The following is a 26575-nucleotide window of genomic DNA, read 5'->3' as shown; positions in this document are numbered from 1 at the left end:
GGGGGGGGGGGGGATATATTTTGTACCCATGTTATTAAAATGATGAATGCATTTTATTTGTTTGGAAACAAGACTTTTATTATCTCTGTAAATAAGAGCAACTTAAATAGATTTAAAAAAAATTAAATTACAGCGGCTGCTACAGGGGAAGAGAGTCCGCTCAGCGGTGGTGGTGGTGATAGTCTCACCATGTTGCCACCGCCTAGCGGACTTCCAGCGATGGCTCCGACACCTCCCATCTTCATTATTCACCCACAGAACCAAAAGGTGGCCTACCCCTGGTCTACACATACCGACAACTGTATATACATGTTAACCTATGTACATATATATTTATGTAACTTGTGTATTTACACATGCTGTATGCAGACAAACTCTATGATTCTGCCAAGTACAGCGGTAGGAAGCCAAGACCTGAATACAACGTGCAGGCAGCCGTGAAAGCAGCATGTGAGCTTCAGGTACCCACTCCCCTTCTCCCATCTCCTCAGTCCTGGTCTTTCTCTTTGCTTGAGAAATCTGTGTGCCGCTGGGCAAACGTCTGAGCCACAAGAAGAGGAAACACCAGGGTGGCATCTGCATATACCTGGGGTAAGAGATGGGGGTAATGTAAGGAACGGGATGCAAGAAGACCGAAGATGGTCAGAAAAAAGGTCACTTATGAGGAGCGAGGTCTGGATCACAAACCTTGACAGGAGTGGCATCCATCCGGATCTTTCCCCAGGAGATCGCCTCGTCGGGTCTAGCACCAGCATCCGATCCATCAAATTCCTGGGCTGTGTTCACAAACACGGCGTAATCTGCACCGTTCCTCTGGGGGTGGGGTAAGAAGCGGTAGAGAAGAAGTTTAAGGAAAGTTGGTGTAGGATTACTACAGATGTCCACACCAAGCTCTACAACTAGTACAGATGGACAGGTAGAGGCCACAGACCCTACTAGAACCACACTCACCATGAGATTAGCATTGCAGATGTGGTGCTTAACTAAGCCGCCTCCCAGAATAATCATGCCAGTCTTCTTCGCAAAGATCACAGAGGAATTGAGGCGGCGAATGTCTGCCAAGGAAACGGAGAACGTACAGTCATTCTTTTAGGTTGGTTAAAGAAAAATAGACAGTGTGTTCTTTCCAGATTCTATATAAATGATGAATAGAGTTTATCTAGCAGAAGAGAACTTCCTGGTTAGGTCAGCAGGAGCCTGGTAGATTATACCTAGATCCCATCAAAAAGGTAAGGGGGCAGTTTAGGAGGTGGAATTACTCATTCTACACCCATCTCCTGCTGAGTGGAAACAGGCAGTGATTGGTCTTCAGCTAGGTAAACCTGCTTGGGTGTGTGACAGACTTTCATGAAAATAAGGTAGTATCCAATGAGCAACTAATGGGATTTTGGTGCTTGCCATAAGATAAACAGTGGAGATTTATAGGGAAACACTAAATAACATCGGATTATGCTTACCGATAATTCCTTTTCTTCTTAGAGACCATGGCAGCCTACACATTGGGATATCTTCCCCTTCCTCGTAGTTAGACAGGTTACTTTTTTTCCAGACCCCTCCCCTCCTGGGTATAAATCCCTGCTCCTCCCCTCTCCTGGTGTCTTTTCGAGTGTCTCCTTCCGCTCTGGGAAAAAAGAACATAAGGGAGGGCAAATAACGGCTGCCATGGTCTCTAAGAAGAAAAGGAATTATCGGTAAGCATAATCCGATGTTTTCTTCTACGATCCCATGGCAGCCTACACATTGGGAAATACCAAAGCTAAAAATACAAGGGAGGGCCAATTTCAAGTTCTTGTAACGATTTTAATCATCTATTACACTATTTAGAACTTTTCCTCCGAATCGAGGAGCAGACACATTAAGCTCATAGTGTCTAGAAAAAGTATGACTTGAGGACCATGTAGCAGCGTCACATAACTCCTTGATCGACGCCTTCGCCTTCAAAGCCCATGATGTAGCAGTGGCCCTGGTGGAGTGTGCCTTGATGATCGCCGGGACTTCTTTCCCCTCCAATTTATACACAAACGAGATGATTTCCCTTATCCATCTTGCGATAGTCTGCTTGGAAGGCGTAAGCCCTTTCCTGGCCCCGTCCGGGATTACAAATAAACTTTTCACTTTCCTGAATTCTTCTGTTCTTTCTAAGTATGTCGTAATACTTCTTACAACATCTAAATTATGTAAGGCCTCTTCTTCCTTGTCCTTGGGTTCAGGATAGAAAGTCGGCAGTAAAATCTCCTGGTTGAGATGAAACTCGGAAACAATTTTTGGGAGAAAATGTGGGTTGGTTCTTAGAACAATCCTGTCTGCTAGAATCTTCAGATAGGGTTCTTCCGCCCAGAGAGCTTGCAGCTCGCTCACTCTTCTTGCAGACGTGATAGCAACCAGAAACACAGTTTTCCAGGTCAAGTATTTCAGGGAAATTTCCCCTAACGGTTCAAACGGAGACTTCATTAATGCTTTCAGCAACAAATTTAGGTCCCAAGCGGCCACAAGAGCCCTTATTGGGGGTCTCATTCTCTTTATTGCGTTACAAAATCTGATGACAAGTTGTTCCTCCGCCAGCTTCCTTTCTAACAGAATACTTAAGGCTGAGATCTGTACCTTCAACGTCGAATTGGCCAATCCATCCATAAACCCCTTATGTAGGAAAAGTAAAACTTCAGAAGTTGGAACTTCCTGTATAGATTCTTTCGACCCTCTCCAATTAATAAAAGTACGCCATACTCTGTAATAGGCCGTTGAAGATACTTTTTTTCTTGCTTGGAGCAAAAGCGTGATTACCTGTTCCGAGAGGCCCTTTCGTCTCAAATGGCTCCTTTCAATTTCCACGCCGTCAAAGCTAAGGCTGCTGGATCTGGGTGCCACATCTGCCCTTGCAATAGAAGGTCTGGAGTTATTGGCAGGGTCCATGGCGCTTGTACTGCTAGCCTCAGTACCGTCGCAAACCAGGCCCTTCGGGGCCAGAATGGAAGGATAACTATCACTTGAACTCCGTCGTCCATGATCTTCCTTAGTACCTTGTGAATCAAGGGGAACGGGGGAAATACATAACCCAGTCTGCACGTCCATTGTATGGAAAAGGCATCCACCGCTGAGGTCTGTGGCAGACAAAACCTTGAACAGTAAGTCTTCACCTTTCTGTTCAGATGAGTGGCCATGAGGTCTACTTCGGGTGTGCCGAACCGATCGGTCACCTCTTTGAATATTCTCCCGTTCAGCTCCCATTCTCCCGGGAGAACCTCGTTCCGGCCGAGGAAGTCTGCTAGGAGGTTCTGTTTTCCTGGTACATAAATGGCTGTGATCGAATCCACATTCTCCTCTGCCCAGGTTAGAATTTTCGCAACCACCTCCATGATAGACTTGCTTCTGGTACCACCCTGGTGGTTTATATAGGCTACCACAGAGGTATTGTCGGAGAAGACCCTCAAGTGTGTTCTCTTGAGTTTCTGAGAAAAAGCCCTCACCGCTCTCCAGACCGCCTCGGCTTCTCTCCAATTTGACGACCTCACGCTCTCTTCTTTCGACCATACCCCTTGTGTTGCTTCCCCCTCGCAGTGGGCCCCCCAACCTGACTGGCTCGCGTCGGTAGTGACTACCTGAAATTTCGGTGACTGTAGGGGAGTTGCTCGGTCTTTGAACGTACTGCTTGCCCACCAGGAAAGAGACTTCTTTACCCTCAATGACAGGTTTACTTTCTGGGACTTGTTTGTGTTTCTTTTCAGAAAAGGAAGAATTGTCCATTGGAGTGTTCTCATCCTCCATTGGGCCCACGGAACAACCCCTATGGTGGAAGACATCATCCCTAATAGACTGAGACTTGTTTGTAATGAGGTTGTCCTTGATTTGATCAAGGAAAGGGAAAGATCTTTGATCTTCCCACATCTCTCCTCTGACAGGGAAATCTGAAATTTTACTGAATCTATGATAACCCCGAGGAACTTGATCCTTTGAGTGGGTTTCAATTGGCTCTTCTGTAGGTTCAATATCCAACCATGCATCTGCAGGAAATTGACCACTAGTTGTAGGTTTTCGCATAGCACCTGCTTGGAAGATGCTGCAATGAGAATGTCGTCCAGGTAAGGCCAGAGAAGGACCCCTTTCTTTCTTAAGACTGCTACTAAGGTGACAAGCACCTTCGTGAACACCCTCGGGGAGGAGGCGAGCCCAAAGGGTAGGCATGTGAATTGGTAATGTCTTTGCTTTATAGCGAACCTGAGGAACTTCCGATGTTGAGGGTGAATCGGTATATGATAGTATGCGTCCCTCAGATCGAGGGATACCATAAAATCCCCTTTCCTTATGCCTGCTGTTATAGTTCTCATCGTTTCCATGCGAAATTTCTTCACCTCTAGGTATTGATTTAACTGTCTTAGGTCTATAATAGTCCTGAACCCCCCCGTGCTCTTTTCTACCAGGAACAGATTGGAATACATTCCCTTCTCCTTCTGGTCTTCTGGAACATGTTCTATGGCCTTGACAGTCAGAAGATTGTTTACAATCTTTCTCAATTCTCTCTCTTCTAGTGCAGACCTTGGTTTCCTTGACCGTATGAAATAATTGCTTCTGGGAATTCGGCTGAATTCCAACAAATAACCGTCTCGGACTATTCTTTGAACCCAACTGTCCTGGATTACTGTATCCCAAATTTGTGAGAATTGTAACAATCGGGCTCCCACTGGGGGCATACTTTGATTGTCATTGCCTTCCGGACCTTCTATAGTTCTGACGAAAGGACTGCCTGGAGTTCGCAAAGGTGCCTCTCTGACTATATGGCCTACCAGGCCTATAGGACTTGGCTTCTCTAAACATCTGTTTTGGGTTCCCAGGATATGGGAATTTGTTCTTCTTATCTTGAGGGAGTTTCAGAGACTTCCCTCCTGTCAATCTGTGTATCAGAGCATCTAGCTTGGTGCCGAACAGAAAGGACCCCTCAAAGGGCAAGGAAACCAGACGATTCTTGGAATTTGAGTCTGCCGACCAGGATCGCAACCATAATGCCCTCCTAGTCGCCACACCTGCCGACATAGCTCTCGCTGCGAATGAGGTTACATCTATGGTCGCCTCACACAGGAATTCCACCGACTTCTGAATGACCTCTAGATTTCTCAGTATATACTGTCTTGAAATCTTTTCTTCAATATCTGTATGAAGCGCATTACACCACATTCTTAAAGCTCTGGCCACCGAAGCTAAGGCAACCCCTGTCTTAAGGGATACTGCTGTAGAGAGATGAAGCTTTTTCAGGGAACCCTCCATCCTTCGATCCATAGGATCCTTGAATGAGGCCCCATCCTCAAGGGGCAGCGTTGTGCGGGACGTCACCTCTGCTACTGCTGCGTCTATTTTTGGAATTTCACACCATTTTAGGAATTCCTCCTCTTTTATAGGGTACATTTTATCTATACGAAAAAGTCTCCCCTGTTTCTTATCCAGGTTTGACCATTCCTTAGCAATAGTCTCCTTCATAATACGATGTACAGGGAAAAACCGACCCTTTTTGGATCTATCTTCAAATAATAAATCTGCCCCCTCAGCGGGCGTAACAGTCTCTTTCACCTTCATAGACTTGTAAATATGTTTTAAAATATATTCAACTGTGTCAAAGTTAAATGCCCTGACATCCTCTTTAATTTCTCCGGGCTCATCAGAGGAATTATTTGCATCACCATCATCAGAAGAATTATTTAAATCATATGCGAGTCCTGCTTGGTCTCTAGATCTCTTAGCCCCCTGGCTCTCCACAAATTCTTCTTTGGATACAAAGGATTGCCTCATCCAATCCATAAGGTCTTTCAACATTTTAGCATGACTATCCTGTGGTTCTGTTTGGGGCTCACACTCTTCACATATAGTATTGCCCAAAGCTGCATCTATGACTTTATCACAGGCCATACACTTTACAGTAGTATTCTTCTTTTTTGTCTTTTTCTTAGCTCCAGCAGGCACACTAAGACAATAAGAAAAATAGGAAAGCCTATCACTAACACTGAAATAAATTCCTACACTGCCTCAAGCAAAATAAAACACAGGCTCACCTCACAGGGGCACTATCCTCTCTAATGGGGGAAGGCAGCTCCATCTCAACAGCATCAGACATCTGCATGGACAAAAGCCCATCAATAATCCGGCCAGCATGCAAGTAATGTAAGGTAGAAAACTGTCAGTGTCCTACCATTCCGCCGTCTTCACCTGGATAAACGCTGCTGCACTGCCTCAGAAATGACAGTCTCTAGCAGCCTTTTAAACCCCATAGCAGAGCGCGCTGGGAAGCGTGCAGACGCTATACCGGAAACCGGAAGTGCTCATCTCGCGCCAAGGATTCTGGGAAACGTAGTCCTGAGCCTCCGCCGAACCCGGAAGTGCGCGCAAGCGCTATGCCTCCTGGATTCTGTAGTACATGCGGCTGTTTGTAACAGGGGATTCTGCGTGCCGGCTGCTGCTGACTGCGTCCATGCTGCTAGGTGCTTTGAATTTTAGAAGCGGAGACTTACAGACAACCATGCTCCCATTTGCTCCGCAGACCATATGGACAGAAACTCTTCAGAGCCACACTTCCATACTGCAACCACCCAGAGTGACCTCCTGATTCTAAAGGTGAGCCCAAAGTAAAGTAACCTCCTGCCTCTAACTAAACAAGGAGACAGGAAAAAAAGACACCAGGAGAGGGGAGGAGCAGGGATTTATACCCAGGAGGGGAGGGGTCTGGAAAAAAAGTAACCTGTCTAACTACGAGGAAGGGGAAGATATCCCAATGTGTAGGCTGCCATGGGATCGTAGAAGAAATTTATTTATGGAAGGGGTGGATGTACAGCAGGAAGAGGGTGAACTTTGATGTCACTTTTACACTCAGCTTCTCTACAGAACTACAACACGTTCCTGCAAACCTAGGCGCACAGGGTCTTGTATACATGGAGGTACCAGTGCTGAAGCCAGTGCAGAGTGCATCTAGTGAACTCTGTCCATTGTGCGAGTAATAGGGTGTAATGTGAATCACACAGAAAACCTCTGGTATAGGAACAAAGACAGAACTACAGACCTTCAACTATGTCCAGCTTCAAGCCGGGGTTCTTGTAGGAGTGGAAATACATCATATCCCCTATTGACCCATCTGTGAGGGCCGGACTGTACACAGGGATGTTATTCTGTCACAGGGAGAAATATAGGTTACCATACTGATAGGAGGTGGCGAAAGAACATCCTAATACCAGTCACCCTGTGGTCCCATGTCACATAGCTCCCTCCTGCCTGTGTCACCCTGTGGTGAGAGGGACAGACCCCATGTCACATAGCCCCCTCCTGTCACCCTGTGGTGGGAGGGACAGACCCCATGTCACATAGCTCCCTCCTACCTGTGTCACCCTGTGGTGGGAGGGACAGACCCCACGTCACATAGCTCCCTCCTGTCTGTGTCACCCTGTGGTGGGAGGGATAGACCCCACGTCGCATAGCTCCCTCCTGTCTGTGTCACCCTGTGGTGGGAGGGATAGACCCACGTCACATAGCTCCCTCCTACCTGTGTCACCCTGTGGTGGGAGGGATAGACCCCACGTCACATAGCTCCCTCCTACTTGTGTCACCCTGTGGTGGGAGGGACAGACCCCACGTCACATAGCTCCCTCCTGTCTGTGTCACCCTGTGGTGGGAGGGACAGACCCCATGTCACACAGCTCCCTCCTGTCCGTGTCGCCCTGCTGGGGGAGGGACAGACCCCATGTCACATAGCTCCTCCTGTCTGTGTCACCCTGTGGCGGGAGGGTGAGACCCCATGTCACACAGCTCCCTCCTGTCCGTGTCGCCCTGCTGGGGGAGGGACAGACCCCATGTCACACAGCTCCCTCCTGCCTGTGTTACTCTGTGGTGGGAGGGACAGACCCCATGTCACACAGCTCCCTCCTGTCTGTGTCACCCTGTGGTGGGAGGGACAGACCCCATGTCACACAGCTCCCTCCTGTCTGTGTCACCCTGTGGTGGGAGGGACAGACCCCATAGCTCCCTCCTGTCTGTGTCACCCTGTGGCGGGAGGGACAGACCCCATGTCACACAGCTCCCTCCTGTCCGTGTCGCCCTGCTGGGGGAGGGACAGACCCCATGTCACACAGCTCCCTCCTGTCCGTGTCGCCCTGCTGGGGGAGGGACAGGCACTATACTAACATGATCAGTTGTGTATACTAAACAATTACCTTCTGGGCCCAGTAATACACAGAATCTGGGTGATTAATTTCCTTTCCTAGACGGGCGATCATTTTAGATGGTGTCCACTTTGTCCCCTGCAGCGGGAGAGATAAAGTACAGGATTACGGCCCTGCCTACACATCACTACGACAAGCCTGAGAATCAGCACATTCGCTCGGAGTCTCACCTCAGTGTCCTGCTCCAGCACCATCTGATCTAGGATTGGGGTGATCCAGTCCTCAAACAAGCAGTAGTTATTATTGGGGACCAGGAGATTACCAATCCTGCAGGAGAGGGAAGGCTGGGATGAGCAGGGACCAGGGGCAGGGTCGGGGGTCACTGACCTCAGTAATGTTGCCTCACCTATTGATGCCCTTTGGCCTCAGATCTGCCCCTTTCAGGCTGAAGTCTCCCAGGTAAGTGGGTGCCAGGCATTTTATTAAGTCCTCCTCCACGCCGCCTGCTGTAGTGACAACGATATCCACCTGCACCGCCAAACACCACAGTCACTAAATATACACCAATACATGGTAGCAGCTGTAGTAGGGTAGCACTGAACAGCGTATTTTACCTCCCTCATTCATATCTGAACATTTCAATTTCAGACTCACCACCGCGAATAAGCCTGACAGCATGCTGGGACATGTAGTTCCGCAATATTTGTGGAGGGACAGTTTGAAAGGAAAGGTATCCCCCCGCCACCACCCCTCACTCACCATCTTGTGTTCCACCAGGTACCGGATGATCTCTCGCACACCCGAGCTGATGAGGTTGGAGGTGTAACCCAGTAAGATGGTGCATCCACCAGGAGATGACAGCTTGGTTTTGATCTGCAAAAAGGAAAGATACAATTCATATTACATACATGTGAGAAACGGACAAGTGAGACTCCAGTACAGGCGTGTCTAACCTGCGGCCCTCCAGCTGTTGTGGACTACACATCCCAGCATGCCTTGCCAGTTTTTCCCTAATAGCAAAACGGTGGCAAGGCATGATGGGACTTGTAGTTTCACAACAGCTGGAGGGCTGCAGGTTGGACACGCCTGCTCTAGTATGTTCTTATACACCGGATACATACTATATGTATTCTTTTTCTACATGTACAATATAACACCACACATTATGGGATATCATTTGCTACGAGATTAGGAACCCCACGTATATAAAAAGGTATCCAGTCGATTGGTTGTCAGTGAGCAAGTCGACAGTCAATAGGTCAGGCATGTCCAAACTGTGGCAAAGCATGATGGGAGTTGTTGTGAAACTACACATCCCAGCATTCCCTGCCACAGTTTTAGCATTCCCTAATAGCAAAACTGTGGCAAAGCATGATGGGACTTGTAGTTTCACAACAGCTGGGGGGCCATAGTTTGGACATGCCTGATTAGATCATTTCGGCCTTTATCAATAGCGGTTGAACTATTGACTGTCACCCAAATGATCCACACCCACATATATGGTAACATGGGGCGACTAGGAGATTAAGCACCCCAGTATATAAGGTCAGTTGGGATAATACTATTAAATAAAGCACCCCAGTATATATACGGTCACTTGGGCATTGACATAAGATGAAGCACTCCATGTATATAGAGTCTGCGGGAGCGGGTGCGTGGCTAGATGTGACATGTAGCACCCAATTTACAATATAGTACATTATTTTGTGTTATTTTTAGGAACCACACGCACGCACATGCACACTGCACCCATTATTGATAAAACAATGGACCCATTCCTGGTTAGCTGTGGCACATGCGCCCCCGACACATCTATCCATTCGGTGTTACCGCCTTACCATATTGTTGATCTCCCGCACCGCCTGTCCATAGTGGTAAGCCTGAAAGCCGGTGGTCAGGTAACTCTGCAGCAATGCTTCATAGTTCACCCCGCCATTGAAGTCATAACCTCTGACCTGGGGCGTGTTCTCTGGCAGGGAGTCACTGGGCATTAGCACCGCCCCCTTGGCATCGCTGGGCAGACCCTCCGCCATAGTGGTGTTCTGAGCCTGGAGAAAGGAAGATATGGACACATCATGTAGATTAATAGAATTACCTGACCCTGACACTGGGAAATACGCCAGGGACATATAAAGTTCCAGATTCCATTCAATCCCTGGTACATGGCCAGCTGTAATGCTGGCAACCCAGGATGTCCAGCGTGGTACCAGAGCCAACCCACATCCTCCTGTGCAGCCAGTGTCAGGGACTGTCACTAACCGCCTGAGAAAATGATAGCAGACCCACATAAATAATGTGCTGGGGACTCGGTATGTTACAAAGCCACACGTAACATGTGCAGTACATGACATCAGTCACACATTACTATTACCATGGATTTCTACAGTACCAGTATACACTGCCAGGGGTTCAGGGAAGGGATCGAGCCGGTCATTGTATGGAAGAGAAACTGCCAGACGGTGCAGGGAAGAGATGGAGACAGTCATTGTATGGAAGAGAAGATACCAGAGGCTGCAGGGAAGGCATGTAGCTGGTCACTGTATGGAAGAGAGGCTGCAGGGAAGGGATGGAGCCGGTCATTGTATGGAAGAGAGGCTGCCAGAGGGTGCAGGGAAGGGATGGAGCCGGTCACTGTATGGAAGAGAGGATGCCAGAGGGTGCAGGGAAGAGATGGAGCCGGATATTGTATGGAAGAGAACCTGCCAGAGGGTGCAGGGAAGAGATGGAGACAGTCATTGTATGGAAGAGAGGCTGCCAGAGGGTGCAGGGAAGAGATGATGTCAGAGGGTGCAGGGAAGGGTCATGGTATGCAATACCCTTTTTACACCAAAACGCTGGGTCGCACCCGGATTTTTGGACCCAGTTTCAACCCGGGTGCGACCCAGCATTTGCTACGTTTTTACACCTGCATCCAACACAGCAACCTTTACTGGCGCTGCGCCCCCCCCCCCCCCCCCCCCCCCCCACCGGGGGTGAAGGGAAGGGATATACCCGGCTGATGGAAGAGAAGCTACCAGAGGGTGCAGGGAAGGGATATAGCCGGCTGATAGAAGAGAAGCTACCAGAGGGTGCACGTAAGGATGGAGCCAGTCATTGTATGGAAGATAAGCTGCTAGAGGGCGCAGGGAAGGGAAGGATCACATTTTTGTATGGAAGTTGCCAGAGGGTGCAGGGAAAGGATGAATCAGATTTTTTGTATGGAAGTTGCCAGAGGGTGCAGGGAAGGAATAGAGAGCATGGTGCTGGCAGAGGAGAACATGTCAGACCTATTTCATTTCGAAGTAAGAGGCTTGGAAGGTTCGGGGTGGGAGGGGGGTTGGTAAGAAATGTATATGTATGAGAAACATATTTGGCTCTATAAATGTGTGCAGAGATATGAGATTACACATGTCAATAGCATTACATGCCACCATTATGTGTGCAAGTCCTTAAGGTGTCCATACACTGAGAGAAGTATTTACTGCACGTACTTTTTGAACTAATCGCTCTGTGGGCCAGATTCTCTAAGCTTCAAAAGTGATAAAATAGAAAGTGATAAACAGCCAGCCAATCCGTTCCTGTCTGACATTTTTCATATACAGGGGTGGGGTCCTTGGGTGCACACCAATTAAGAGATGCGACCCTGTGGAGACCTTTTAGTAGAACTGCATACAAAGTCAAAGGTGTAGGTGCACAAATCAAACTCCCAATTTCAAATATTGCAATAAAATTTTGCATTCGCTAAAAATGCAAAATTTTAATGCAATATTTGATTTGTGCACCTGCACCTTTGACTTTGTATGCAGTTCTGACATTTTTCATACCCAGACTGTGACATGGCAGACAGGAGCTGATTGGCTAGCTGTTTATCACTCTCCATTTGATCAATTTTGAAGCTTAGAGAATCTGTTCCTGTGTATGGTCACCATTTGAGGTACAAGGTACACGCCAAAGACATGTAGAGAGTAATACATCAGTGACATATGTAGAAGTGACATATACAGTAAAATACAGGTAAGAGTAGTTTAATATGAGAAATGTATACATGTGACATGTACAGTATAAGTTATAACACTTTAGCAACAGCACATCAGTGATACACATACATGTGTCATACATGCGATAGCACATCAGTGACACACATGGACATGGACATTATAGCATGCACATAACACATAACACACCAGTGACACATACGTCATATACAAAATGTGACACACATACATACATACACACACACAGTGTAGGATACATACAGGACACACACATGAGATATATAAACACACAGTGCGGCACACATACAGGAAATACACAGTGCGGTACACATACAGGACACACACACATACATACAGGAGATATATACACACACAGTGAGGCACACATACAGGAAATACACAGTGCGGTACACATACAGGACACACACATACATACATACATACAGGAGATATATACACACACAGTGATGCACACATACAGGAAATACACAGTGCGGTACACATACATACATACATACATACATACACAGTGAGGCACACATACAGGACATATACATATACAGTGAGGCACACATACAGGACACACAGGAGATATACATATACAGTGAGGCACACATACAGGACACACACAGGAGATATACATATACACAGTTAGGCACACATACATGAGAGACACACACAGAAGACGCACACAGTGTAGCACACATACAGAAGTGACACACACACACGTGACGTACGGCGTGAGACAGATACCTCCATGCTCCGGAGCCGGCTCACATGTCACCGCTCTCTGCTGCGGAAACTGCATGCACTGACGGGACAAAGCCCCGGATAGGGGCGGCGCCAGGACACGCTCTCCTTACTGCGCATTGGAGGATAGCGTGGACCCGCCCACTATGTAATTTATTAGATGAGGGGCGGGGTTATTGTGAACACGCCCATCTTCACTGCCTGCCCTGTGTCGGCCAGGACGAGCGGTGAGGACGGGAATGGCTTCCTCTACTACTGAGTACTGCTGACCGTATACCAGTGGCCGCCTCTCACTTCCCGCCCTCCTCCTCAGGGCCCGGTACCAGCGCACACCATCTCCTGGGCCTTATACCATCGCACGGCCCGGTAGGTAGCAGTGCATTTGGTGCTGGACATAGCCCTCACACACCTGACTATGCACGTTGTACATATGCCCCAGCTGCAGTTTAGCGTGGTTCCCAGGTGCAGGGCAGGAACCAGGTCTACTAGCACCCAGTGTAAGCGGAACACACACAGTACATACTGTAACATTATCCCATATATATGCATGTTACTGTGGGTGTGTACCTGTAACAGACTATAACATTATCAGGTACTTGTTTCCTAGCACGGTGCCCACGATATTCAGTCGTATGGCATTGCATCGCATGCGATGTGATTTTAAATTGTATAAGCACCCTAATGGGTTACAATGTTAAATGCACCCCCACTATCAACTCCAACCCGAAGTGTGGCGAGCGCAGCGGAACGCATCCTCCGACCCTTTCATACCCCCACTATCCATGTCGGCGTGGAGTTGATTTTATATAGTGCAGCGAGGCGAGCGGACGCGTATTACTTTACATGTATTCCGCGTCCCCTCGTGGGGCTCGCCACGCATCGGGCTCGGTGGCTCGCTGCGCTCGCCACACTATATAAATTCGACTCTACACCGACGTGGATAGTGGGGGTATGAAAAAGTCGGAGGACACGTACCGCCGCCCCTCACGGGCTCGCTGCGGCCGCCACGCTTCGGGTTGGAGTTGATAGTACGGGTGGCGTGGGGGTGCTTTTTACATTGTAAGCAATGGGTGCTTATACAATTATTTATCTTACAGGGGGCACATTTAACACTGAATACACCCATTAGGGTGCTTATACAATTTTAAATCATATACCATTGTATATGGCATACAATGCGATGGTATACAATTTAAAATTGTATGCCTTATAGTATGCGATGCGATGGGTGCCGTGCTAGGAAACAAGTACCCATTATCATGTATAGGTATACATGTCAGGGGAAATGTCAGTGAGTAATGCCTAGACATTTGCACCCACAAATACCCCTTTTCCACCGACCTAAAAATTCTGGCATTTTTGCACATGAACACACAGCAACCCAGGATTTTTGTCAATTGAAATAGTGACATGATAAGAATCATGGGTCTAGTGACCCGGGACTCAGGCAGAGTTTTTAGCGGGAAAAACATGTGTAACAACCTGTAGAACCAGCTCTTGCCTGTGATTTTTGACTTGGGCAGGGAAGCATAGGCACCTCCCACTGCGTGACAGTCCCTACATGGTAGTGGATGTTGGGGCATGAAATACCTAAGGAAAAATGTGAAAAACTCATTGACCTTTTGACTGTCGACCTTCTGACCCTCTTCTTGACTTTACCCATGTTGACCTATTTATGGCCTGTCTTAATCGGGTTGATCTAATGACCATGTCACTTTCAAGTAAATACCTTCACACACTTTCAAACAAGTATGGTATTTTTAATATATATATATTTATTTATTTATCCATGGAATGTACATTAATTACAATTGTAAACCACATCCAGTCTATTTAGGGCTGACCCCACTTTTGCATGACCTCATTATTGTGTGCTTGCAAACCATCTACATATAATGTCACTGCCTTAAAAACTGGAAAATCCAGTTTATGTCTAAAAGTGATTGTCACAGACCTATTGGTCACTTCTCCAAATATGTTAATCTGAGTCGTACCGCCCGTGACTTGGGGGTCCCTTCGGACACACGGGTTCAAACATATAAGGTATAACGCCACCAGCACAAGTCCAGTTTTAGCTTTACGCTTGCAAGGTATGCTTGTGCTTATACCTGAACACACAATACAATATATAAAAAAGGTGTAACGGAGACCAGTATGCGTTGTCATAAGTAACACAGATTTCAGGTCTAGAAATTATTTCCAAGAATACTTCAGAGCTTTAGTTATAAGTATATTTTAAGAGTATACACAGAGTAATACAATCTCAGACAAAATAAAAGGGATAAAGTACAGAAGCCTTACACACAAGTATAGCAGTCCGTTGTGGGGGATTTCCACAGGTAATGTAGATTGGTGCATCCCCAGCATGATTCCCCCAAGGAATGAACAATAGTCCCAGAAAAAAAGGGACAGATATTACCCTCAGCTGCAGCAGCCCCACCCTTTGAATTTGAACCATTTCTCTGCTGGACACTGGACAGTCAGGAAATGGCCATGCACCTTCAGTACATACTGTGGGTGCCTGGCATGGACAGGGTAGATGGTTTTAGCCCAGATGACATATATCTCCTTGTAACGAGATTTACATCTGGTCACCCTTGAATGGAATTATGACTAGCAAGAACGTTTAGTGGCTTGCTTATTGGCACATGTCCAATTCCTAGGCATCAAGATTTAGAATCCCTAGACTGGTCATCTCAGTAAAGCCCTGTACACACACATCGATTTGCTTTTGATTCGATGTTAGATTCGATTTTCTATTAGATCTGGCATTAGATCTTTCCATTCGATTTGGCATTAGATCTGTACTTTTGCATTAGATATCGAATTTGATATCCATTCATGGTACAGATTCGATTTACGAGATTGAATTCGATATTTCCTTGCCTGCACAGTAGATTTGGTACTTGTTTCCTATCTGGGCGCCCGTCGCGGGCATCGCGGGTACATTTATGTCTGGCCGCGACGCGGCCGACGCGATGCCCGCGATTTCCCATTGAAACCCATGTTAAACATGGAAATCGTGTCGGTCGCGTCGCGGCCGGCCATAAATGTACCCGCGATGCCCGCGACGCGATGCTCCCGATTTCCCATAGGAATCAATGTTAAAAGGCCCGATGGCCACGATTTTACTGTTAAATGCCTCAATGGACCCGATTTGCCCATAGGAATCAATGTTAAATGGGCCACAGAGCCCAAATAGCCCCAATTAACCCTCAAATGTCCCCCCCAATTTTTGACGCCACCCCACGATCGACGCCAACCCGAAGCGTGGCGAGCGCAGCGGTACGCGTCCTCCGACCTTTTCATGCCCTACTATCCACTAGGGCGTGGTGTGAGAATATAATAGTGTGGCGAGCGCAGCGAGCCACCGAGCCCGAAGCGTGGCGAGCGGACGCGGATACCTTCACAGATATCCGCGTCCCCTCGCGGGGCTCGGTGGCTCGCTGCGCTCGCCACACTATTATATTCTCACACCACGCCCTAGTGGATAGTAGGGCATGAAAAGGTCGGAGGACGCGTACCGCCGCCCCTCGCGGGCTCGCTGCGCTCGCCACGCTTCGGGTTGGCGTCGATCGTGGGGTGGCGTCAAAAATTGGGGGGGACATTTGAGGGTTAATTTGGCCTATTTGGCCCCAAATCGGGTCCATTGAGGCATTTAACAGTAAAATCGCGGTCAATCAGGATTTTTAACATTGTTCCCTATGGGAAAATCGCGGGCATCGCGGCCATCCCAATTTGCCCGCGATGACCGCGATTTTTACCCCCGATGACCGCGATTATGATCGTGGGCGCCCAGATAGGAAACAAGTACCGTAGATTTTTCTGTTCGATTTTGTGAAAACGGGAGTCTGCATCGAATCGAATGTAGATCGAAAGTGACACAAAAACCATTTGATTTCGTTTAGGATTCGATTTTGCTTCTATAAGCAAAATCGAATAGAAAATCGGGAAAAATTGATGCATGTGTACAGGGCTTAAGACAGCATTTACTCTCTCCCCGGCCTGGCTACATTCAGATCAAGCACAGGACACAGCCTGTCAGCCATTTTGTCAGTCTAAGCTGAAACAATACAAGATATAACATTTATAATACACACAATGGGAGGTCTAGCATTTTGGGATCCGATCAAGTGATGGATCGTGACAGTGACCAACCCAGGAATTTACCGGGTCTGTGAGTAGTGTGAAAGGGGTCTCAAACAAAACCCAGGATTTTGCAGATGAGAAAATCCAGAGACTGAGCAGGAAAATTCCCACGTAGTATGTCTGAAAGGAGTATTAGTGACCTGGGAAACGTGCCAGTGAGTAATGCGGACACCTCTTACATCTGCTAGGAGAACTGGGAAATATCAGGGAGTTATGACTACGCCTGTGCACCTGCCAGGGGACCAGGGAAATGTCAGTGAGTACTGAGTACTCCTGTGCACCAACTAAGTGATTTGGGAAACATGTAATAAGGACACCTGTGCACCTACTAGGTGACCTGGAAACCCATGTCAGTGATTAATGAGTACACCTGGGCACCTGCCAGGTGACCTGGGAACCATGAACTGTTGGTGGTCCTGGAGAGCTATCCACCTGTCTAAGTGCTGACCGCTATTCACAATATGGAAGCATGTGGAAAGGAGATGCCGGACCGCAGAAATAGGTAACTTATTTTTGTTACATACACGCCTTAAATACTACCCTTCTATAAAAGAGCCGTGGACCCACCACCAGCTCCTCCTGACAAAAAGCCTAGTACTTATTACCATCTCCACCTGGAAAATAATCCAACATTCACACTACCATCTACTATAATAGAGCCCAGCACCCACCACATCTGCTCCTGGAAAAGATCCCAGCACCTACCACCATCTCCTATGAAAAAAAAAAAAGCTCTGCGCCCACTACCATCTCATCCTGGGAAAAAACCCAGTACACAATATAATCTCCAGAGACCCCCACCCACTACCATCTACTCTTGAAAAAGAGCTCAGCATCCACTATCTTCTGCAAAAGAGCTCAGCACCCACTACATCTCCTCCTGGAAAAGAGCCCAGCACACACTACCATCTACTCTTGGAAAAAGAGCCCAGCATCCATTATCATCTCCTGGAACAGAGCCCAACATTCACTACCATCACCTATGAAAGAGTCCAGCACCCATCACATCTCCTCCTGTAAAAAAATCCAGCACCCACCACCATCTCCTCCTGTAAAGGAGCCCAGCACCCACTACCATCTCCTCCAGGAAAAGACCCCAGTACCCACCACCATCTCCTTCTATAAACAAGCTCAGCACCCACTATCATCTCCTCCTAGAAAAGAGCCCAGTACCCACTATAATTTCCTCCTGGAAAGGAGCCCAGCACCCACTACCATCTTCTGGTAAAGAGCCCAGCACCCACCACCATCTTCTATAAAAGAGCCCAGCATCCACTATCATCTCCTCCTGGAAAAGAGACCAGTACCCACCACCATCTCCTTCTTTAAAATAGCCCTGCACCCACTACCATTTCCTCCTGGAAAAGAGCTCAGCACCCACTACCATCTCCTCCTGGAAAAGAGCTCAGCACCTACTACCATCTCCTCCTGGAAAAGAGCCCAGTACCCACTACCATCTCCTCCTGGAAAGGAGCCCAGCACCCACCACCATCTTCTGGTAAAGAGACCAGCACCCACCACCACCTCCTTCTATAAAATAGCCCAGCATCCACTATCCTTTCCTCCTGGAAAATAGCCCAGCACCCACTACCATCTCCTGTAAAAGAGCCCAGCACCCACTACCATCTCCTCCTAGAAAAGACCCCAGTACCCACTACAAACTCCTCCTGGAAAGGAGCCTAGTACCCACTACCACCTCCTCCTGGAAAAAGAGCCCAGTACCCACCATCTCCTCTAAAAGAGCCCTGCACCCACTACAATCTACTCCTGAAAAAGAGCCTGCACCCACCACATCTCCTCCTGGAAAAGAGCCCAGTACCCACTACCATCTCCTCCTGGAAAAGAGCCCAGCACCCACTACCATCTCCTCCTTGAATGAGCCTAGCACCCACCACCATCTCCTTCTCTAAAATAGCCCTGCACCCACTACCATTTCCTCCTGGAAAAGAGCTCAGCACCTACTACCATCTCCTCCTGGAAAAGAGCCCAGTACCCACTACCATCTCCTCCTGAAAAGGAGCCCAGCACCCACCACCATCTTCACCCACCACCATCTTCTGGTAAAGAGACCAGCAACCACCACCACCTCCTTCTATAAAATAGCCCAGCATCCACTATCCTTTCCTCCTGGAAAATAGCCCAGCACCCACTACCATCTCCTGTAAAAGAGCCCAGCACCCACTACCATCTCCTCCTAGAAAAGACCCCAGTACCCACTACAAACTCCTCCTGGAAAGGAGCCTAGTACCCACTACCATCTCCTCCTGGAAAAGAGCCCAGTACCCACCATCTCCTCTAAAAGAGCCCTACACCCACTACAATCTACTCCTGAAAAAGAGCCTGCACCCACCACATCTCCTCCTGGAAAAGAGCCCAGCACCCACTATCATCTCCTCCTGGAAAAGAGCCCAGCACCCACTACCATCTCCTCTAAAAGAGCCTAGCACCCACCACCATCTCCTCCTGTGAAAGAGTCCAGCATCCACAACCATCTCCTCCTGGAAAAGAGCCCTGCACCCACCACCATCTCCTTCCCTAAAAGAGCCCAGTACCCACCACCATCTCCTTCTGTAAAATAGCCCAGCACCCACCACCATCTCCTTCTGTAATAGAACCCAGCACCCACTACAATCTCCTCCAATAGCCCAGAACACACTACCATGAAAATAGCCCAGAACCCACTACCATCTCCTCCTGGAATAGATCCCAGTACCCACTGCCATCTCCTCCTGGAATAGATCCCAGTACCCACTACCATCTCCTCCTGGAATAGATCCCAGTACCCACTGCCATCTCCTCCTGGAATAGAACCCAGTACCCACTACCATCTCCTCCTGGAATAGAGCCCAGTACCGACTACCATCTCCTCCTGGAATATATACCAGTACCCACTACCAACTAGTCCTGGAATAGAGCCCAGTACCCACTACCATCTCCTCCTGGAATAGATCCCAGTATCCACTACCATCTCCTCCTGGAATAGAGCCCAGTACCGACTACCATCTCCTCCTGGAATAGATACCAGTACCCACTACCAACTAGTCCTGGAATAGAGCCCAGTACCCACTACCAACTAGTCCTGGAATAGAGCCCAGTACCCACTACCATCTCCTTCTGGAATAGAGCCCAGTACCCACTACCATCTCCTCCTGGAATAGAGCCCAGTACCCACTACCAACTAGTCCTGGAATAGAGCCCAGTACCCACTACCATCTCCTCCTGGAATAGAGCCCAGTACCCACTACCATCTCCTCCTGGAATAGATACCAGTACCCACTACCAACTAGTCCTGGAATAGAGCCCAGTACCCACTACCATCTCCTCCTGGAATAGAGCCCAGTACCCACTACCAACTAGTCCTGGAATAGATACCAGTACCCACTACCATCTCCTTCTGGAATAGAGCCCAGTACCCACTACCATCTCCTCCTGGAATAGATCCCAGTACCCACTACCATCTCCTCCTGGAATAGAGCCCAGTACCCACTACCATCTCCTCCTGGAATAGATCCCAGTACCCACTACCATCTCCTCCTGGAATAGAGCCCAGCAACTATCTACTCCTTCCACCACCCCTAAGTCAGACCTTCAGCTATGAGGTCACCCCTCCTCTCGCAGACCAGAACGCTTACCTCCCCTAACACATATATTGCAATACATTATCAGGCAACACAACAGTGATCATTATTTGGAAGACACTCCCCACACCCACTCTCCTGTTCCCTCTCTGGCATTTCTCACATTTGTGAATAGAAAATCTCTCTCAGACTAGTTTCCCATGAATCCACCTGCTGGAACGTACAATGCCAGAGGGTACATCATATACTATTACACTGAGCAGAAGCCTTCCAGCTCATTAATCTCTCACACACAAAACACTGGTCACTGTAGTGCAGCCGATGCAGTATCACATAACCCTGTATAAGAAATATACAGTGCACGCATTGCCAGCAGCTCCATGAGAAGCTGTACACTACAGAGGAACGAGCCACAGGAGTCCATGTACTAAAACTCCCAAATAAGTGGAGGAATCAGATCACTGTTTTAGAACAGTGATGGCTTACCTTGACACTCCAGCTGTTCTTGAACTACACATCCCAGCATGCCCTGCTACAGTTTTACTATTTGGCCATGCTAAAACTGATGTCAAGGTTAGCCATCACTGTTCTAGAATCTGTCTGATAAATAATAGCTAGGGTCTGGATGGTTGCTATGGGCAACTACTTTATCAGAAATTTTAGCCATGCAGGTGTCACAGAGCAGATGTACTAAAGCTGGCCATACATCAAAAAGATATTGTACCCAATCATACAATCTCAATTGATTGTAAAATGGATTGTATGCAGATTGTGTGCACATCTTGTGTACACAATCATACAAACAATCATAAGATGGATTGTATGACTGATTGTATGATGGATTGTATGCAGATTGTGTGCACATCTTGTGTACAAAATCATGCAGCAGATGGATTGTATGACTGATTGTATGATGGATTGTGTGTCCAAAAACCACCAAGGACTGCTGGGGATTTCAAGGGAAATTGTACACAATCATGAGTGCAATCGATCTTAAGATCGATCTTTCTGATGTATTGCCAGCTTAAGTCTTTCAGGGGTAGTTTTATGAAGCAGTGATAAGGGAGAAGTGACCCATGGCAACCAATCAGCACTGCAGTAACATCTATAATTTGCATACCATGAAATTATACAGAGCAGCTGATTGGTTGCCATGGGCCACTTCTCCTATGGCTCACTTCCCCCTTATCATTGCTTCATATATCTACCCCTAAGAGTGATAAATGGAAAGAGATAAATAACCAATCAATCAAACACAGCCTGTAACATGGCTGATTGGCCGGTACTTTATCTCTTTGCACTTTATCACTCTCGGAGGCATTTTAGTACATCTCCCCCACAATGGATTAGATTACTCCTGTGGGTGTTGTCCTAATATAATCACAAGCCACCATCCTATAACTGCGTCATGCATGTCCCCCAGTGTGACACATACCTCCTCCAGTTTGAAGACTTGTGAATTCCACACGGAGCGTGATACCAGTGATGTGTGTCATTTGGGTTCTAAAATGAAATCCTCCCTCCCCTTCTCATCATCCCGTCCTGACATCTGCCCTGGATTCCCCTCCCCCTGCCCCGCAGGCTGAGGGAACAATGACAAAGATGAGACTTTCAGAAAGAAAAGAGAGGGAGATGTTTGTGTGTAGAAAGTGGTGGCGGTTTCCTCGTGAAACCAATTGGACTGTGCGAGTCATCTTTGTAGTGCACTTTACACAATGAAAGCTAACATCTTATTGGTTTAGTGGCCATACACTAGAACGATGTCAGGCCCGGACATACAATTTTGACGGTGGTCGTGCGATCGATTGTGTGCACATTGGCCCTTATTCTGATTGAGTCGGACGGCTCCGAGTGTGGACGGACGGCCGATGGTTGGTGTTTGCGCATGTGCGGAGGTGTATCTGCGCATGTGTGAATGCCTTGCACGTCCGAACAGGGAGTGAGGTCCGTGCAGAAAACGAATATACAGAACCGTCCGAGCAGGGGGTGGAGAGGGGCGTGAAGGGCTGTTTGGGCTCATTACAATATGCGTACGCCCAGCGTTTAATGGGCGTTCCCATGAAAACGCTGGCCGTACGTATGGTAATGCAGTCGTGACGCATGTGTGGGGGGCGGACAACTGATGTAGCCAGATGCTGCCCGCCCGCCTGCTTTCATACGGAAAAATGTCTGAGTGTTCTGGAGCTCTCGGTGCTGCCTGACCGCTCGGTCCATCATTCGATGGTCGGCGACCATCGGAGGATGGGGAAGGTTCCCACAGATGGAGGAGGTGTTCACATGAAACATCCACTCGCGGTCCGTTCAGTCGGCGTCTTACCGCATTCGGACGGTGTGAGCGATCCGTACGGTAGGCGGGGCTAAGAACACTCGGTTCCTGTCCGAAATACGTTTCCATCCGAATCATCTAGAATAAGGGCCATTGTGAGGTATATCGTGACGATGCTTGATCCGTGCTGCACTTATGATCCATCTTCTAACATCCGCCGCCCATCTCCGCCGGCTACCGCAATCTTACTAATGGCATATGCTCTAACCACATTTCTGTATTGGCGCATCCCGCCCCGTATGTGCTTTTAAAGCAAATACAATCGCTCGTTTGTTTGCTCTTATGACCTGCATATGATAAGGTCTTATGCAGGTCGTTCTAATGTATGGCCATCTTAAGGGGGGGCTACTCTCTTAGGGGCCCATTTACCATGTGATATTTGCGGCTAATTCCCAGAAAACACTGGTTTCCCCCGCATGTATCACGGAGGTCCGCAGCAGGAATATCTGATCCCTCCTGAACCGCTGCCAGCTGGATCCCCCATATGTTTCTATATGGGATGAGCTGCTGGCTGATTTATCAACATCGCAGTGTCCCGGGGCTACCACCATTCTGAGATAGCGGTAGCCTATTGTAGCCGGTGAAGCAGAAAGCAAGGATGGGCTCCTTTTGGATTCTGTGTGTCTGTAGCTGTGATGTCAGGGAGTAGCCCTGCTGTGTAATGTAGCTGTGATGTCACTATTTAGCCCTGCTATGTGATGTCAGTGTGTAGCCCTGCTGTGTAATGTAGCTGTGATGTCAGTTTTTAGCCCTGCTATGTGATGTCAGTGTGTAGCATTGCTGTGTAAGGTAGCTGTGATGCCAGGAAGTAGCCCTGATGTGTGATGTCAGTGTGTAGCATTGCTGTGTAAGGTAGCTGCAATGTCAGGGAGTAGCCCTGATGTGTCATGTAGCTGTGATGACAGTTTTTAGCCCTGCTATGTGATGTCCGTGTCTAGCACTGCTGTATAAGGTAGCTGTGATGTCAGGGAGTAGCCCTGCTATGTGGTGTCCATGTGTAGCATTCTTGTGTAAGGTAGTTGTGATGTCAGGGAGTAGCCCTGCTATGTGAAGTCAGTGTGTAGCCCTGCTGTGTAAGGTAGCTGTGATGTCAGGGAGTAGCCCTGGTGTGTGATGTCAGTGTGTAGCCCTGCTGTGTAAGGTAGCTGTGATGTCAGGGAGTAGCCCTGCTGTGTGATGTCAGTGTGTAGCATTGCTGTGCAAGGTAGCTGCAATGACAGGGAGTAGCCCTGTTGTGTAATGTAGCTGTGATGTCAGTATTTAGCCCTGCTATGTGATGTAGCTGTGATGTCAGGGAGTATCCCGGCTCTGTGATGTCAGTGTGTAGCACTGCTGTGTAAGGTAGCAGTGATGTCAGGGAGTAGCCCTGCTTGTAATGTAGCTGTGATGTCAGTATTTAGCCCTGCTGTGTGATGTAGCTGTGATGTCAGGGAATAGCCCTGCTCTGTGATGTCAGTATGTAGCCCTGCTGTGTAATGTAGCTGTGATGTCAGTTTGTAGCCCTGCTATGTGATGTCAGTGTGTAGCATTGCTGTGTAAGGTAGCTGTGATGTCAGGCAGTAGCCCTGCTATGTGGTGTCCATGTGTAGCATTCTTGTGTAAGGTAGATGTGATGTCAGGGAGTAGCCCTGCTATGTGATGTCAGTGTGTAGCCCTGCTGTGTAAGGTAGCTGTGATGTCAGGGAGTAGCCCTGCTGTGTGATGTCAGTGTGTAGCATTGCTGCGCAAGGTAGCTGCAATGACAGGGAGTAGCCATGCTGTGTAATGTAGCTGTGATGTCAGTATTTAGCCCTGCTATGTGATGTAGCTGTGATGTCAGGGAGTATCCCGGCTCTGTGATGTCAGTGTGTAGCACTGCTGTGTAAGGTAGCTGTGATGTCAGGGAGTAGCCCTGCTTGTAATGTAGCTGTGATGTCAGTATTTAGCCCTGCTGTGTGATGTAGCTGTGATGTCAGGGAGTAGCCCTGCTCTGTGATGTCAGTATGTAGCCCTGCTGTGTAATGTAGCTGTGATGTCAGTATTTAGCCCTGCTTTGTGATGTCCGTGTGTAGCATTGCTGTGTAAGGTAGCTGTGATGTCAGGGAGTAGCCCTGCTTGTAATGTAGCTGTGATGTCAGTATTTAGCCCTGCTGTGTGATGTAGCTGTGATGTCAGGGAATAGCCCTGCTCTGTGATGTCAGTATGTAGCCCTGCTGTGTAATGTAGCTGTGATGTCAGTTTTTAGCCCTGCTATGTGATGTCAGTGTGTAGCATTGCTGTGTAAGGTAGCTGTGATGTCAGGCAGTAGCCCTGCTATGTGGTGTCCATGTGTAGCATTCTTGTGTAAGGTAGATGTGATGTCAGGGAGAAGCCCTGCTATGTGATGTCAGTGTGTAGCCCTGCTGTGTAAGGTAGCTGTGATGTCAGTGTGTAGCCCTGCTGTGTAAGGTAGCTGTGATGTCAGGGAGTAGCCCTGCTGTGTGATGTCAGTGTGTAGCATTGCTGCGCAAGGTAGCTGCAATGACAGGGAGTAGCCCTGCTGTGTAATGTAGCTGTGATGTCAGTATTTAGCCCTGCTATGTGATGTAGCTGTGATGTCAGGGAGTATCCCGGCTCTGTGATGTCAGTGTGTAGCACTGCTGTGTAAGGTAGCTGTGATGTCAGGGAGTAGCCCTGCTTGTAATGTAGCTGTGATGTCAGTATTTAGCCCTGCTGTGTGATGTAGCTGTGATGTCAGGGAGTAGCCCTGCTCTGTGATGTCAGTATGTAGCCCTGCTGTGTAATGTAGCTGTGATGTCAGTATTTAGCCCTGCTTTGTAAAGGCCATGTGTAGCATTGCTGTGTAAGGTAGCTGTGATGTCAGCGAGTAGCCCTGCTGTGTAATGTAGATGTGATGTCAGTATTTAGCCCTGCTATGTGATGTCAGTGTGTAGCACTGCTGTGTAAGGTAGCTGCAATGTCAGGGAGTAGCCCTGCTGTGTAATGTAGCTGTGATGTCAGTATTTAGCACTGCTATGTGATGTCAGTGTGAAGCACTGCTGTGTAAGGTAGCTGCGATGCCAGGGAGTTGCCCTGATGTTTGATGTAGCTGTGATGTCAGTATTTAGCACTGTTATGTGATGTCAGTGTGTAGCACTGCTGTGTAAGGTAGCTGCAATGTCAGGGAGTAGCCCTGCTGTGTGATTTAGCTGTGATGTCCGTATTTAGCCCTGCTGTGTGATGTCCGTGTGTAGCATTGCTGTGTAAGGTAGCTGTGATGTCAGGGAGTGGCCCTGCTGTGTAATGTAGCTGTGATGTCAGTATTTAGCTCTGCTGTGTGATGTAGCTGTGATGTCAGGGAGTGGCCCTGCTGTGTAATGTAGCTGTGATGTCAGTATTTAGCTCTGCTGTGTGATGTAGCTGTGATGTCAGGGAGTGGCCCTGCTGTGTAATGTAGCTGTGATGTCAGTATTTAGCTCTGCTGTGTGATGTAGCTGTGATGTCAGGGAGTGGCCCTGCTGTGTAATGTAGCTGTGATGTCAGTATTTAGCCCTGCTCTGTGATGTCAGTGTTGTAGCATTGCTGTGCAAGCAAGGTAGCTGCGATGGCAGGGAGTAGCCCTGATGTTTGATGTAGCTGTGATGTCAGTATTTAGCCCTGCTGTGTGATGTCCGTGTGTAGCATTGCTGTGTAAGGTAGCTGTGATGTCAA

The 26575-nt window shown here is 48.1% G+C and overlaps 1 protein-coding gene and 1 long non-coding RNA gene across 3 annotated transcripts in view; one reads left to right on the top strand and one right to left on the bottom strand.

Annotated features, from left to right (window-relative positions):
* Nucleotides 1-29: 29 nt before the first annotated feature.
* On the bottom strand, nt 30-22095 carry DHPS (deoxyhypusine synthase). Of its 2 annotated transcripts, none has more exons than XM_083185279.1 (10): nt 22016-22095; nt 9968-10177; nt 8889-9002; nt 8536-8657; nt 8360-8456; nt 8181-8267; nt 7037-7142; nt 952-1055; nt 688-813; nt 30-586 (listed from the first exon to the last, which is right to left on the bottom strand). In XM_083185279.1, the coding sequence occupies exons 2-10, from the start codon at nt 10160-10162 to the stop codon at nt 488-490; spliced, it is 1050 nt and encodes a 349-aa protein (XP_083041405.1). In that variant the 5' UTR covers nt 10163-10177; nt 22016-22095; the 3' UTR covers nt 30-487. The 2 variants fall into 2 exon arrangements, with proteins under 2 accessions (XP_083041405.1, XP_083041404.1); XM_083185278.1 differs by lacking the exon at nt 22016-22095 and adding an exon at nt 12857-12990.
* Nucleotides 13065-26575, top strand: part of LOC146075738 (uncharacterized) — a 26777-nt gene continuing 13266 nt past the window's right edge. The window contains exon 1 of the long non-coding RNA XR_014473619.1: nt 13065-13219. This is a non-coding gene — a long non-coding RNA (uncharacterized LOC146075738). The remainder of the gene's footprint in view (nt 13220-26575) is intronic.

The sequence above is a fragment of the Crinia signifera genome, chromosome 4 (assembly GCF_055691185.1).
Source record: "Crinia signifera chromosome 4, ASM5569118v1, whole genome shotgun sequence".
In the NCBI taxonomy this organism is placed as follows: Eukaryota; Metazoa; Chordata; class Amphibia; order Anura; family Myobatrachidae; genus Crinia; species Crinia signifera.
Note: the sequence above shows the minus strand (reverse complement) of the source record. Positions and strands in the feature narration are given on the sequence as shown.

Excerpts from the sequence above, each read along its gene's own strand:
- DHPS (XM_083185278.1), bottom strand. Across the intron at positions 8,268-8,359 it reads TGCTGGAGCAGGACACTGAG|GGGACAAAGTGGACACCATC; the intron begins GTGAGACTCCGA and ends CTCCCGCTGCAG. Across the intron at positions 7,143-8,180 it reads TGTATTACTGGGCCCAGAAG|AATAACATCCCTGTGTACAG; the intron begins GTAATTGTTTAG and ends TCCCTGTGACAG.